Source organism: Urocitellus parryii, chromosome 7 (genome assembly GCF_045843805.1).
Source record: "Urocitellus parryii isolate mUroPar1 chromosome 7, mUroPar1.hap1, whole genome shotgun sequence".
Taxonomy (NCBI): domain Eukaryota; kingdom Metazoa; phylum Chordata; class Mammalia; order Rodentia; family Sciuridae; genus Urocitellus; species Urocitellus parryii.
This window is the reverse complement of record NC_135537.1, coordinates 148,736,176-148,752,125: the sequence shown is the minus strand read 5'-3', so window position 1 is coordinate 148,752,125 and position 15,950 is coordinate 148,736,176. Positions and strand designations below refer to the sequence as shown.

Genomic DNA, 15,950 nt, shown 5'->3' with positions numbered 1-15,950 from the left:
GGAGAAAGTCTTGTCAATATTGTTTTACATGTTTTTTTCTTTTTTAACACAAGAATATTCTTTTTTTTTTTTAAAGAGAAAGAATTTTTTAATATTTATTTTTTGGTTTTCGGTGGACACAACATCTTTTTGTTATTTTTTTTTATGTGGTGCTGAGGATCGAACCGAGCGCGCTATCGCTTGAGCCACATCCCCAGCTCATAAGAATATTTATTCTTTGATAAGTTTTTCATAATGCCTTCCTTGATAATCTAATTTCTTCATTAAAGGCTAACTCTTCGATTTAAAAAAAAAAAAAAATCTGAAAACTGATCAGTAGATAAAAGGTTGAATCCCAGCAGTTCAAGAGGCTGAGTCAGAAGGAGCACAAGTTCAAGGCAGCAACTTCGACACGGTCTCAATTAAAAAAAGGTGGGGGGAGGGCTGGGGATGTAGTGTGGTGGTAGAGCACTTGCCTAGCGCTGGTGAGACATTAGGTTTGATCCTCAGCACCACATAAAAAACAAACAGAAACAAAAAAATTAAAGTTTAAATTCTTAAAAAAAAAAAAAAGAGGTAGTTATGGGATATAAGGGAACTTGGTACAATAAAAAGGGCACTGGACTGAGAATTGAAAAACCTGTGTTTTAGTTCTTTCTCTGCCACTAGATAGCCAATTGAGCTCTTTTGACTTTTTTTCTTTTTTCTTGTTTAATATTTATTTTCTTTGTTTTACATTTTTGTGGTGCTGAGGATCGAGCCCAGTGCCTCATGCATGCTAGGCGAGTGCTCTACCACTGAACCACAACCTCAGCCTTGAGCTCTTTGGACTTTTGCAGTCTACTTTTATAAAAATAAAGGAGGGCTGGGGTTGTGGCTCAGTGGTAGAGCACTCACCTTGCATGTGCGAGGTCCTGGGTTCGATCCTCAGTACCGCGTAAAAATAAATAAGTAAAACAAAGATAATATTAAAAAAATAAATAGAAAAAAATACAGGATTGGTGCTGGTAGGTAGTTTCTAAGATCCATTATTACCTGATCTATGTTTAAAAATTTACTCTGTTTTTTTTATTTACATTTATTATGGATAAAAAATACTATTCCCTACTCAAATAAAAAGCCAATGAATTAAGCTTTTGAGGGGGGAGGGAGGTACTGGGGATCAAACCCAGGGTCTTATGCAGGCAAGGCAAGCACTCTACCAACAGAGCTATCCCCAGCCCCTGCTTTAAGCTTTGTAAGGTACAAAGTCATTATAAAAAAGTCAAGTATAGCACTGCTTAAGTAACATATTGAGCACATTCCCAACACCACCAAAGAAAGGAAGGAAAAGAAAAAAAATATCAAGTATATCACTTCTATAACAAAATAAAATGAAATATTTTTTTAAAAAGAAAAGGTACTATATTAATTTTCTAGGACTTCTGTAACAAATTACCACAGAATTGGTGGTTACTAAAATAGAAGTTTTCACAGTCTACATGCAAGAAATACAAAATCAAGGAATCAATAGCCTTGCTCCTTCCAGAGGCTCCAGGAAAGGACGTTATCTTGCCTCTTTTAACGTCTGGCTCCAGATATTCTGTAGTTTATGGCTGGCTGTATAACTGCAATTTCTTCTTCTTCACATGGCCTTTTCCTGTGCTCTCTTCCTTTCTTTTAAGGATACTTGTCATTGGATTTAGGATCTATTGAGATAATGTAAGATGACCTCATCTTGAGCTCCTCAACTTAAGTACATCTGCAAAAACCCTTTTACCAAATGAGGTTGAATTTACTCATTCCAGGGTTTAGAGCATGAATATATTTTTGGAGGGACCACCATTTATCCTCTCCAGATATTTTTTTATCATATAAAAGTTGAGTACCAAAAATTAATTAAGTATCTAGGAAAAGTTTTATAAATGATATACAAGACATCTATAATAGAAAACAATAAAATATTAATATATATTAAAGAACCTAAATATTTGAAGTAAAAACTAGTGTTCATGGATCATAAGGCACTATTTTAAAAATATTTCTGTGGGGTGTGATGGCACACACCTATAATCCCAGCTGTATATATGAATACTTATGTGTGACTTAATAAGTACCAAGAGTAGCCTAGACATTTTATTTATTTTATTTATTTTTTTTATTTTTTTTTTTTTTTTTGGTAGGGTGGGATGGGGACCAGAGATTGAACCAAGAAGCCCTTAATCATTGAGCCACATCCCCAGCCCATTTTAGTTTTTATTTTGAGACAGGTTCTTGCTAATTTGCTTAGGGCCTTTCTAAATTGCTGAGGCTGGCTTTGAACTTGCATTCTTCCTGGGCTGCTAGGATTACAGGCTGGCACTATTGCACCTAGTAGTCAAGACACTCTTTTTTTTTTAGTTGTAGTTGGACACAATACTTTTATTTTATTCATATATTTTTATATGGTGCTGAGGATCGAACCCAGGGTCTCCCATGTACAAGGTGAGTGCTCTACTGCTGAGCCACAGCCCCAGCCCCCAAGAAACTCAAGCATGGAGAATTGAACAGCAGATACCAAGATTTATTTTTTAAATTTGGTACTTAACAATGTGATGTTGGTGTGAAAAAAGACAAATCAATAAAATAAAATGGAGAACTCAAAAACAGGTTCACACATGTATGAGCACTTGATTTACAACAAAGGTGGCATTGCAGAGCAGTGAGAGAAAGATATTTTTCTCAGTAAATGGTGCTTGGGCCAATTGGATGTCCATATGAAATTTCTTTACCTACTAAATCTAGGAGGACTATAAAACTAATTCTGAAAACAAAAAGAAATGCCCCTTGGAAGATGATAAAAGTGAATATATTCATAATGTTGGTATAGGGAATGACTTCTTAAATAGTAAATAGGACACAGAAAATATTAATCAAAAAGAAAAAGATTGATAAATTGGACTTCATTGAAATGGAGAATATTAGTTCCATCAAAAGACACCATTAAGAGGCCTGGGATTATGGTTCAGAAGTAGAGTACTTGCCTAGCGTGCGTGAAGCACTGGGTTCCATCCTTGGCACCACATTAAAATAAAATAAAAGTATTGTGTTCCCCTACAACTAAAAAATAAATGTTTTTTAAAAAGTTGTTTAAAAAAAAAAAGACACCATTAAGAGAGTGAAAAAGCAAGCCTTGGGAAAGAAAGAAAAAGAAAAAAGATCAGCCACCCTAGTAATCAGGGAAATATAAAACCATATGTTTATATCACTGCTTACCCACCAGAACAGCTAAAATTGAAAACTGTTGGTAGGTATAATAGAACAATAGGAACAGTCCTACTTCTGATGAGTAAGTAAATTAATAAAGCTATTTTGGAAAATAATTTACTAGCTTAAGCTAAGCATTTCCACCCCTGGATATCCACTCAGTGGGTATGTACATCAGGAAATATGTACAAGAATATTCATAGCAACATTATCAATAATAACCCAAACTGAAAAGACAAAAAATGGAAACATTAAATGTTCATTAGTGGTACAGAGGATAAATAGTTGATATATATTCATATAATAGGATACTATGCAGCAATGAAAATAACAAATTTTTAGTTATGTCACTATAATCTTTTAATGTTAATGAAAATAATCTAGACACAAGAGAATATGAATTATTCCTTTAAAAAATAAAAATTGTAAAAACATAAAGTGATATTTAGTGTTTATAGGATTTTAAATCATTGAACCATAATATATTGTCAGCTCTAGATTTTCATCATTGACTAGTCCTTATTACCAGTTTCCTTCATAATCTAACCAGTGCTTTTGAAAATGCCTAGAATTGATTTTATTCTCTTTCTCTCTGTTACAAATGAACTCTTTTCCCCACTATTTTGGTGAATGGCAACACCATTCTTTCATGCTAAAGTCTAAAACCTGAGAGTATTCTGACTATTTTTTTCCTTTTCTCCTAAAACTTCTTATTCAATATATGACCATGCCTTCTTTTTAAAATACAACTTGATCCTGGCACAGTGCATATTCCTGTAAACCCAGCTCCTCAGAATACTGAGGCAGGAGGATTGCAAGTTCAAGGCCAGCCTGGGCAACAACAAAACCCTGTTTCACAACAAAATATTTTAAAAGGACTGGAAATTTAGGTAGTTCCGTGGTAGGGTGCTTGCCTAGCATGTGTAATGCCCTGATTTCATCCTAGTACTACAAACAAAACAAAACAAAATAAAATAAAATTTGAATTTATAATTTCTTCTTTGTTTCATTACTACCATTCATACCCTTTTGATATCATGGTTGAAATGGCCAATTGGATTGCTTTGAAAGTAATTTTTCCCCCTTTTTTGGGGGGGAAGGGGTAAGATAGTAACAGAAGAGGAATAGGCTAAGCAACATAGGTAATATTGAGAAAGAGGAGAAGGGAAAAACAGGATATTGACAGCAATTAAATGATGAGTTAGTTTTGAGAAAAAAGTAGAGAAGTCTAAAAAGAATGAAAAGTAGAAAATGGCAGTGTGATCAAATAAATAGGGCAAAAACTTAGCAGAGTTCAAGCGAGTTGAGTTTTTTCAGATGAAAGAAAAAGTTATGAGGAAAAATTCTCAGTAGAACTGGGAGTAGAAATTCTCCTGGGAAGAACTGGTAGACTTGGGCCCTAGGGCACTGGGATAAGTTACCCCTGAGATGGCTGGGGTTGTGTCTCAGCAATAGAGCGCTCACCTAGCACATGTGAGGCCCTGGGTTGAATCCTCAGCACCACATAAAAATAAATAAATAAAATAAAGGTATTATTTTTACAACTAAAAAATAAATATTAAAAAAGAGAGAGAAAGAAAAGAAAATTGTGTGGAGTTTTTCACTTTTGGTACTAGGGATTGAACCCAGGGTACTTTACCACTGAGGCACATCCCCTAGTCCTTTCTGTGTTTTAATTTTGAGACAGAGTCTTGCTAAATCGTTGAATCTGATTTTGAACTTGTAATCCTCTTGCTTCAGCCTCCCAAATTGCTGGATGACAGGCATGTGCTGTGTGGGTTTTATTTTGAGACAGGGTCTTGCTGAATTTCCCAGACTGGCCTCCAACCTGTGGTCCTCCTACCATAGCCTCCCAGATAGCTAGGATTACAGGAATGCATCATGATGTGCAGCTTCACTGTTTTTTATTTTAAAATACATTTGAACTGAACTGTCTAGGTTCCTGCGAGTATTACAACAAAATCAACACATGAAATAAGGTCTTAAAAAACTTTGTGTTTAGCAAAGCTTAAATTAGTAATGTCAAAAGAAAATGCTTGAGAATCTGAAATAAAAAAAAGGTCTTTTCAGTTAGAAACTAGCTAATCCCTAAATTATTGATTTAGCTTTTCTCACTAATTCATAAAGACCAAACTATTTAAATAATTAAATGTCTAAATACTCAGCTTTTTGAATAATATTGACCTCCCACCATCTATCCTATAATTCTAAACTTCTGATTTATTAAGGAGTCATTTCCAGTCAAATTTTTGTATAGATATCCATATATTGTATACATATTATATATTACATTATATATTATATATATATTTGGGTTGAGCATCCCTAATCTGAAAATTTCCACATTAAGGATGCTTCCCAGGTAAAGTTTAATGCATATATTTAAAACTCTAATAAAAGAACTGGCAATCTTTCATGTCTGTAAAAAACAAAAATAAAGTCACTTTGTTGCTTTAAGCAGGATGGATAAATTGTTATAAATTAATAACTGGGCTGGAATTGTGGCTCAGTGGTAGTACGCTCGCCTAGCACAGGTGGGGCCCGGGTTCGATCCTCAGCACCACATAAAAATAAAGGCATTGTGTTGTATCGACCTACACCTAAAAAAATCAATATTAAAAAAATAATAATAATAACATGTTTTCAGAAGTCCCAAAGATTTGGGAATTGCTTAACAACCACTATCAATAGCTTATTCTTAGAGGGAGGTTTTTAGTGCATACTTTCTAGAGAAAGAATAAGTTGTAATTATTTAAAGGCCTTGAGCTCTGAAACTATTACTAGTTTTTACATATGGCTCAGTATGTGTGACAGGTATTTATCAGAGAAAATTGTACTTTGGAAATATTAAATATTGAACTCTTTGATATAAGTCTGAAATTGGCAATACCTCTACCTTTCAGTAATTCCACTTTAAATAACCATTGCATGTTTTTTTAAGATGGTTCCATAAAAGAAGAGTACAGTAGTAATTAAGTTGAAAATGTCTAATAATGCTATTATTGGCAATCTTCGGAGAATCAGAGTCCTGTCTTTTTACTCTATTCTCTTACTTGTACATATAGATGAGAACAGAATTGTATTTCCTGTCATCTCAGAAGAATCGGCCCAGCCTCTTTGGAATGCCACTGATTGTACCATGTACTGTGCATACCCGGAAAAAAGATCTATATGATGCAGTTTGGATTCAAGTATCTCGTTTAGCTAGCCCTCTCCCACCTCAGGAAGCTAGTAACCATGCTCAGGATTGGTAAGTTTGGGGGTAACCTAGACTTGAAGTTTCCAAACTCTAAGAGAATAATTTATGTGAATTCTTATGATACAAAGGACTCATTCCATGTCAAGTTAAGTCACACTTGAAAGAACCATTTGGTTTGATCTTTTGAATAAAAGAAGATATACTGCTTCCTTTTGTCACTTAGATATTCCAGTTTCTAATAATTCTTTCATTCTCCTGCTAATGCTTCAGGTAATATACTTGTAATCTATTATTACAAAAGTAAAGAGTATGAATTTATCAGTAAATTTGTATTACCTTGATCGTCTTTGAAATTCAGAATGGGAATCACAGTGTACATGAACTCTTTCATGAAAAAGTCTCATGCCATAATATATGATTCAGTTGGATAGTTTCTATACTATGTCATTTTAATATGGAATAATTTCATAAATCTAAGTAAGGATAATAAGCATTTTCGGTTTTCCTTCTATTCCTCCGGCCATTATTCTATTGGATTAATAAATGCACTGACTTTGAATAGCATTGGCATTATGGTGTCTTATTTGTATCTCAGTTTAATTACAGATTGTTTTCTTGCTATCATAATGCAAATGAAAGTTCTATTTCTGTAATAACTGAATAAAAATTTATTTTTGTTATGGTACAGGGTATTTTGATGATTAGATAGGGCTTATGGTAAATCTTAAAGAATAACTACAAATAATAGATAATTAATTTAGTTGATGAATGTTTAGTATAAGTGAGCTTAGATTTGAAGTGAGAGTCTGGTTGAATTTAAAAGACTTCTAGGTAAGGACTTTTCCCAGGACTTGCTAATGAATTGGATATGGATTGTGTGTAAAAAAAAAAAAAAAAGGAGTTCAGGCTAGGTTTTTAGCCTGAGCAATTGTTTTTGAATGGTGTTCCCTTTTATGAAAATAGGAAAACTGGAGAAGGAGCAGATTTTGTCATGAAAGAATAGAAGAATAGAATCAAATTAAATTCAGTACACCTGTTATTGTATCCAAGAGGGAAATTCACTTGAATGTCTTTTGCTGGAGATATATATAAGGTGTCACCAAACATTTAATAGTTGAAATTTAAATCCCTGAGACAAGACTCATTTAAGAGAGGAAGAGTTAAACAATCAGATACCCAAGATCTAATTTTCTGACTCGTTCCAACATTTAGAGGTTGAAAAGAGAAAGGAGAATTAGCAGCCAGTAATGTGTAGAAAACCTAGAAAAGTTAAGTGAAGAAAGTATTTCAAGGAAGACATGATCAGTTGTTTTAAATCAGAGAGATTGAGTAAGAAGAGGACTAAAAATTACCTACTACATTTCATAAAATGTCAATCTTTGGTGACCTTTGTGAAATCTGTTTTAGTGGAGTACTATAGAGGTTGGAGTGGCTTAAACAGAGAATGATTTTAACAGCCATTTTAAAGATAACAAGAGTTTATCTTTTGGAAATACACACTGAAATATTTATAAATAAAGTGATAAAATCTCTCTGATTTCCATCAAATGGATCTAGCAAGTCACAATAGCCAAAAGGTTAAAAACTATCCAAGGGTCTTATCAGTGGATGAAGGGATAAACAATAGCAGTATATATGCAATGGGGAATATTATTTGGCCATCAATACAAATGAAGCACTGACACATTTTGCAATATAGATGAAGCTTGAAAACATTATACTAAGTAAAATAAGCCAGACACAAAAGGATGGACATTGTATGATTTTACTTTTTTATCAAGTATCTATAATGAGCAAATTCATGGAAACAGAAAACAGATTAGAAACTATGGTTAGAGGGTGGGGATATTGGTCAGCTTTTCATTACTGCACCAAATACCCGAGATAACCAGGTTAAAAAGAGGAAAGATTTATTTTGGCTCACAGTTTTTAAGAGGTTTTAACCCAGAGTCAGTTGGCTTCATTGCTTTTGAGCCGTTGGTGAAGCAGTACATCATGTCAGTAAACAAGCTGCTCACCTTGGTAAAGAGGTATAGACATGAAGAGGCCAGGGTTCCAACATCCCTTCAAACACAATATCTAATACCCTCAGTGACCTAACTTATCCCACCTCCTAAAGATTCCACATACTACTATCCCAGTACTACCATGGGCTCAAGACCAAGTTTTCAACACACAGGCCTTTGGGGGACATTCAAGATCTAAATTAACAGGGAAGTTATTTTTGCTCAGTGGATACAGGTTTCCCTGTGAGAGTGCTGCTTGCTCATTTTGGCTCCTTATCTTTCATTTGCTTTCTCACTTAATGTTGATTTGGACAGAATACTGGACAGTAAGGACTATCAGTATCATTCATTGGACAGGTTATGCAGAAAGATGGGGAGTTGCTGTGCAAGACACATTATTCACTTTTGCCCTTACAGTGAGTCTTTATCATGGTTTAATTACTTCTAGCAGCCAGGTGATAGCCACTGTCAATGGCCAAATGAGCTGAAAAGTATACTGCTTTTAGGTTAACATCCCTTGCTTTGCTTTTTTTTTTTTCCTCCCAGCTTTATGAACTAAAATTAAAAATAGGAGTTGGGGGACAGGGAGCATCTTGTTTTTCAGGGATATTTTTTTTTTTTTAGCTAGGAAATAAACCCAGAATCTCACACTTGCTAAACCTGTGCTCTATCACTGAGCAATACCCCCAACCCAGAAATTATATGTTTAAGATGTACAACTTGATATTATGGTATTATGTATAAATTGTTGTTTGTTGTACAGGCAAGGTTTAGTCGATTTTTTAAAATTTTGGATAACTTACAAATTATTGGCAGTTAAAAGAAGCTATGCCAAGAATAGTACGTGCAGGGCTGGGGATGTGGCTCAAGTGGTAGCGCACTCGCCTGGCATGCATGCGGCCCGGGTTCGATCCTCAGCACCACATACAAACAAAGACATTGTGTCCGCCGAAAACTAAAAAATAAATATTAAAAATTCTCTCTCAAAAAAAAAAAAAAAAAGAATAGTACGTGCAGTTTATGTCTTTAAGTAGTTAACGTAGAGAAAAAGGGATACCTATCTTACTTGTACCATAAACAAAGAATCTGATTAAAGAAGACCTTTAAATATATAGCCTTCAATGGTATGTCAGTGTTCTTAGCATAGAAAAGTCGAACATTAGTTTAATATGAATTAAATCCTCTGGTAAAATTAAGGCTGAAGGATATTTGGTGATTTCATGATTAGATTATCTTGTAAGGTTTTTGCATGCCACGTAGACCTAATTTTAGAGATATCTAATAATCCATGCCTTCTGTAAACAGAGATGTGGCCTATTGTGGCTGGTACATGGCTATATCTGATGAACTAGAATAAGCAACATTGAGCTACCAGCATGAGCATAATGCTATGGCAGATGCCCCTTCCTAAAATCACTTTAAGGGAAGAAGAAAAGGAGGTGGACCTCAAGCCAGAAATGCTTCTTAGGTTTATGTTCTCTTCTTCTATTTCAGTGATGACAGTATGGGCTATCAATATCCATTCACTCTACGAGTTGTGCAGAAAGATGGGAACTCCTGTGCTTGGTGTCCGTGGTATAGGTAAAGTGATCTCCTATAGAAGAAAAATTTTAATAGAATTGCAACTTCAGATTATTTTAGTTTTTTCCTAAGATTTCCAGTCTTGAGAAGTTAATAGCAATTAAGCAGTTTGAAATAAACTTAGAATTTGTTTCTTCCTATCTTATTTGTGAGATCAACAGCTAAATTTTGCCTTTGAATCTTAGCTGGTTTTATAAACTCTATAGTACACCACCTTATGATCAACACTCATTATTCAAACTTTTTTTTTTTAACTTATTATGTTGCCTAGGCTGATCTTGAACTCCTGGTATCAAGGGATCTTCCCACCTTAGTCCCTCAGTCTTCCAGGTATTGGCACTATAGGCCCACACCACCATGCTTGACTATTTTTACCCTAAACTTTCTGCTTCTTAAATATAAATCAGTTAGGTCAGGCATGGTGCACATGCCTATAATCCCAGTGACTGGGAAGGTGAGGCAGAAGAATCACAAGTTTATCCTTGGCAATTTAGTAAGACCCTGACTGGGAATGTAGCTCAGTAGTAAAGTACCCTGGGTTTAATCCCCAGAACCTCAAAATAAAAACAAACAAAACACGCACAGACACAAAACAATAACTCTAAGTCAGTTTGGAAGTTCTGAGCCAATAAAACATGATATACTTACGGTATTTAGACAGAGGTGTGGAGATTGATTGGTCATTTCTGTTATAGCAGGCAAAGTGCCTGACAATATTGAAATCGACTTTTAGAGAACTGTAATGGACTTAGCAAACTGAACCTGAAATAGGCTTTGGAATCATAGCTTTGTCTTGTACTATTCCCTGCAACTTTAAAAAATTTTGTGTTTTTTAAAAGTATTTTTTAGTTATAAATGGACACATTATCTTTATTTCATTTATTTAGTTTTATGTGGTGCTGAGAATCGAACCCAGTGCCTTACATGTGCGAGGCGAGCACTCTGCCACTGAGCCACATCACCAGCCCATTGTTGTATATTTTTGCTGGGTGCAGTGGCCCATGCGTGTATCCCAGCAGCTTAGGAAGCTGAGGCAGGAGGGTTGCAATTTGGGGGTCAGGCTCAGCAGCTTAGCAAGATCCTGTCTCTAAATTAAAAAAAGGGCTGGGAATGTGGCTAAGTGATTAAGTGCCCTGAGGTCCAATCCCTGGTACCAAAAAAAAAAACAAAATTTGTGTATTTTTACCTAATATGATTTTATTAACAAATTGTTATACCATTGTTATACCAGATAAGTTATTAAATAACTGAGTTTAGATTTTTTTTTAATGTGGTGCTGAGGATCGAACCCAGTGCCTCACACATGCTAGGTAAGCAGTCTACCACCAAACCACAAACCCAGCCCTGAATTTAGAATTTCTGTCTGTTCCCATGCTTATTTGTCACTATGCTCACAGCTTCCTGTATGTTAACATTTGTTTCTTTAGTGCTTTGTAAAATCAAGGACTTGAGAATAAATAAATATGATTCCCTGAACTAATAAGTATTACTAAATATTATTGTATTTTTCCAAGACTGAAGTTAGAATCCCATGACCAATTGTGAAGCCAAGAGGGAAGTAGGAGGAAGAATATTTCTGATTAAGAAAATTTAGATCCCTTCATAGTTATTTTTTCCTTTATGGACCTTTTTCTCCTTTTTAGATTTTGCAGAGGCTGTAAAATTGATTGTGGGGAAGATAGAGCTTTCATTGGAAATGCGTATATTGCTGTGGATTGGGATCCCACAGCCCTTCATCTCCGCTATCAAACATCACAGGAAAGAGTAAGTACGCAGGGATGCCATAAGATGTGATTTTTATTTAGGAAATTATTTTTCAGTTTAACTATCATGACAATTTGAAACAACCAGAAAAAGTCATCGGCATTCAGCCAGTTGGCATGTCAACATAATTGCTTACGCTTACTGTTTTTCAGCTTCTGATATCATTGGTATTGGGGTGTTAGATTTCAGAAGTATTAATAACAAGTAAATCCTGGAACAAAACTCAGTGTATGTAAGAACTTATATTCTCTAGCCCTGATACCAACAAACATCTCTTTGCCCATTTGTTAAATATCCCTAAAGCTGTAGTATTTGATAAGCAAAATAACTTAGCTCATATGTATTCATAGATTATAGGTGCTATCTTTTTATATATATATATATATACTTTTTGGTTGTAGATTAATATAGTGCTTTTATTTTATTTATTTATTTTTATGTGGTACTGAGGATTGAACCCAATGCCTCACACATGCTATGCAAGCACTCTACCACTGAGCCACAACCCCAGCCCCAATAGGTGCTATCTTTAATGGGCATAGTAATCAAAATATTTTTAAAAGATTGAAATGTTTCAAGACTGGATACATGAGAGTACATATTAGTGACTATTCATCACACTTACATTTCTCTACCACTGTTAGGTCAGTGGTAGAGTGCTTGCTTAGCATGCATGAGTCCCAGGGTTCAATCCCAGCATGACAAAAATAAACAAAGTACTCAAGGCACTTTTTAATAAGCCAGATATTGTTTGAAGGATAGAGATATTAAAACCCATTAAGTCCCAAGTTTTCAGTTCTGGGACTTTTTCAATAAAATTGACAAAGGTGTATTCAAATAAGTTGGAAATCATAATCTAGAGCTTATGTATTGTTAATATGATAGTATAATTAAATATTTAACTTTTTAAAAAATTTTTTAGTTGTTGATGGACCTTTATTTCATTAATATATATGTAGTGCTAAGAATCAAACTCAGTGCCTCACACATGCTAGGCAAATGCTTTACCACTGAGTCACAACCCCATCCCTATTCATTTACTTATATGTGGTGCTGAGAATCGAACCCAGTGTACCACATATGTAAGACAAGCACTCTACCACTGAGCTACAACCCCAGCCCCAGATAATTAAATATTTATATTATAGTATATAATTATATATCAAATGCTATATAAGTGTTTAGAGTTCCACATCAGGGACATTGGTACAAAATGGGTTAAAAATATGTCCCCACACACTATGAAGTTCCTGGGAGCTCTTTCTTGGCAAATGAAAGATCAGTGGGCTAAAAGCTAAAGAAAAACTGAAGAGATGTTGATGTTCAGACCATACTCATTGTAGCAATGTAATTCAGTAACTTCAGCCATGCTTCCTTTGAAGAGGGAAAGATTCCTAAATCTTTGTCAACACAAAATCTGACAAGACATTATTCTGACAAAACATTTCTATCAAATTTAAAAAAAAATATTTGGTCTGTAAATCTCTTCCTCTTTTTAATAATCCCATTGAGAAATCTAAAAAGCTCTGGAGGACATCCTACTTCTAGGAAGAAGGGCCTACATGACTTATTTAATCTCACCCCACTTTCATTTTCAGTGATACACTTGGGATACCATGGAAACAGAACTATTGAGATACCGTGAATTACTAGGGAGTTAGGGACATGTGACTAATCTGGACTTTCCTTACATGTGGTTTCTGTATGTGCTTTAGAGAGTCACAAAGACACAGGAAATACCGTGGTTCAAAGTTTATTGCATATATGCTTTATATACTTTCCTTTTTTAAATTTTTTAAATTTGTTCTAATTAGTGGCAGTAGAATACATTTTGACACATTGTACACAAATGGAGCACAACTTCTCATTCCTTGGGCTGTACATGGTGTAGAGTCACTATAGAAGTGTAATCATACATGCATATAGGGCAGTAATGTCTGTCTCTTCCTCCCATCCTTCCCACCCCACTGTCTTGCCCCTCCTCTCACTCCCCTATGCACCATCCAAAATTCCTTCATTCTTTCATACCCCCACCTCCACTATATTTCTTATTCTGAGTATTTATAGAATAACTATAAATAGTTATTCTATTTATCAGAGGGAAATAGAATACTCTGTCCAACATATAACATTTTTCAAAATACCAAAAAATTAGAAACAATTTCATGTTTGTCCCACATTTGAGGAAAGGTTAAATAGAGCATGGTAGACTCAAGTATAAAAAAATTGCATATACAGGAAAAAAAATTCCTTCAATTATCAAAAAAAAAAAAAGAAAAACTATTTGTGAAAAAAAGAATTTTAAAATCTGCTAACATGCTGACGACAGTGGCTCCCTTTGCAAAACAAGGGTATTGTGTCCAACTACAACTAAAAAATAAATATCTTTTAAAAAAAAAAAAGAATATAAAAGGTGGGGTTGGGGCTGGGGCTGGGGCTTGGACCGGAACTGGGCCTCATCGGCAGAGTGCTTACCTGGCATGTGTGAGGCACTGTGTTCAATTCTCAGCACTGCATATAAATAAAATAAAGGTCTGTCAACGACTAAAAAAAAAAAAAAAATTAACGAATATAATGGATTTCCTACCTTTTTACATTTTGAAGAGGATGTCTATAAGTAATTTGAATTATTTGAACTAGTAGAGTATCTCAGCATAGGGAATCTTTAAGGAAAACTTATTGATAAATATATATTGTCAATTCACAAATGTTTTTAATTAGCCTTTTATCCTCCCAGTCCCCGCCTAGCTCCATATCCTTGTGTTCCACAGAAAATATAGTCAATAAAAATAAACATTCTTCACTAGCATACTGTAATTTGTGGTTGGCCATAAAGCATCTCTAGTAGAGAGATTTGAGATAATATTTAACTGGCTATGAGAAGAGACACTACTATATTTGATATACCTCTTTTTCTGCTTCTACCAACAATCATGATACAGCATGTTTCCTTTGAAGCATGTCTGTTTTTTCCCTTAAATGACCAACTCAAAAGGTACTGAGAAGTACAGTCTTATTACTACAGAATTTGTGCTCAGAAAAGAAGTCAGTGACCTAAGGTCAAGCCCAATTTCCTTTTTAAAAACAGAATTTTCCTCCAAGTTCCTCATTTTAAGTGAGTTCTATAGCCCAGATGGTGATGCAATGTTAAAACCATAATTGCATGATCAACTCCAACCTTCATAGTTTATTGGGGCATTTGACAGTCTCAGGACTCCCATCCTCTCCAAAGAGAAAAGGTCTCTCCTGAAAATTGTTCTAAACAGAATGACCTAACCTGTGCCAGTTTGTAATCCAAGCAGCCCAGTGTTCCTATCATGAGGTTCAATAATGGAAACTTGTGAGAAATTGCCTTAGGTAAAGATAACCAGTCCACTTGTGGGAGGAAGGGGCAGCAAATGAAATGATATGTGACCTTTACCAGAAACAAAAGCAGTCTTTGTTGGACTTGTAGTCCAGTCTCTGCCTTTAGACAAAAATACCCATGTGTAAAGTCTCATGCAGCCTTCATAGTCCTGATGCTGTGCCTTTCCCACCTTCTCATACATAATAGATAAACAGAAGAGTCTCAGCTCCATGGTTCTGGAATTGCTTGTCAAGTAGTAGTCAGGAGTGGAGGAAGGAAAAAATCTTTTACTGTTACGTTCTAAGTTCTTCTTTCTCTCCCACCTCCCTATCCCACGTATCCTCACATACTTACCCTTTTTTACTCTCTCCTTTATTAGCTCCTTCTTGCTCCAAAGCCTAGCAAACTGATTAACAGAACCCCAAAGTTTGGGGCAGGTATTAAGAACCTTACTAATAAGAGCAGCATGCATTTTTTTTCTTTCTTTTTTTTCCCCCCTTTTTCTTTTTCTTTTTTTCTGCGGTACTAGGGATTAAACCCAGAAACACTTTACCACTGAACTACATCCCCAGCCCATGTTATTTGTTAATTTGAGACTGGGTCTTGCTAAGTCATTTAGGGCCTCATTAAATTCCTGATTCTGTCCTTGTGATCCTCCTGCCTCAGTCTCTCACTGGAACTACAGGCATGTGCCACCATGTCAAGCTTACTGTATCTTTTGTTGCTGCTATCTCAAATAAAAAGGCACACAGGGTTAGGGGTACATCCCAATAGTAGGATGCCTGCCTAGTGTGTATGAGACCTGGGTTCAATCCCCAGTACCCCAAAGAAGAAAAAGAGAAAATGATAA

The 15,950-nt window shown here is 35.1% G+C and overlaps 1 protein-coding gene across 1 annotated transcript in view; it reads left to right on the top strand.

Moving 5' to 3' along the window:
• Usp32 (ubiquitin specific peptidase 32) overlaps nt 1–15,950 on the top strand; it is a 171,482-nt gene that overhangs the window by 146,070 nt on the left and 9,462 nt on the right. Inside the window, exons 27-29 of the mRNA XM_026398002.2 lie at nt 6,270–6,454; nt 9,904–9,990; nt 11,634–11,754. Coding sequence (XP_026253787.1) covers nt 6,270–6,454; nt 9,904–9,990; nt 11,634–11,754 — 393 coding nt within the window. The remainder of the gene's footprint in view (nt 1–6,269; nt 6,455–9,903; nt 9,991–11,633; nt 11,755–15,950) is intronic.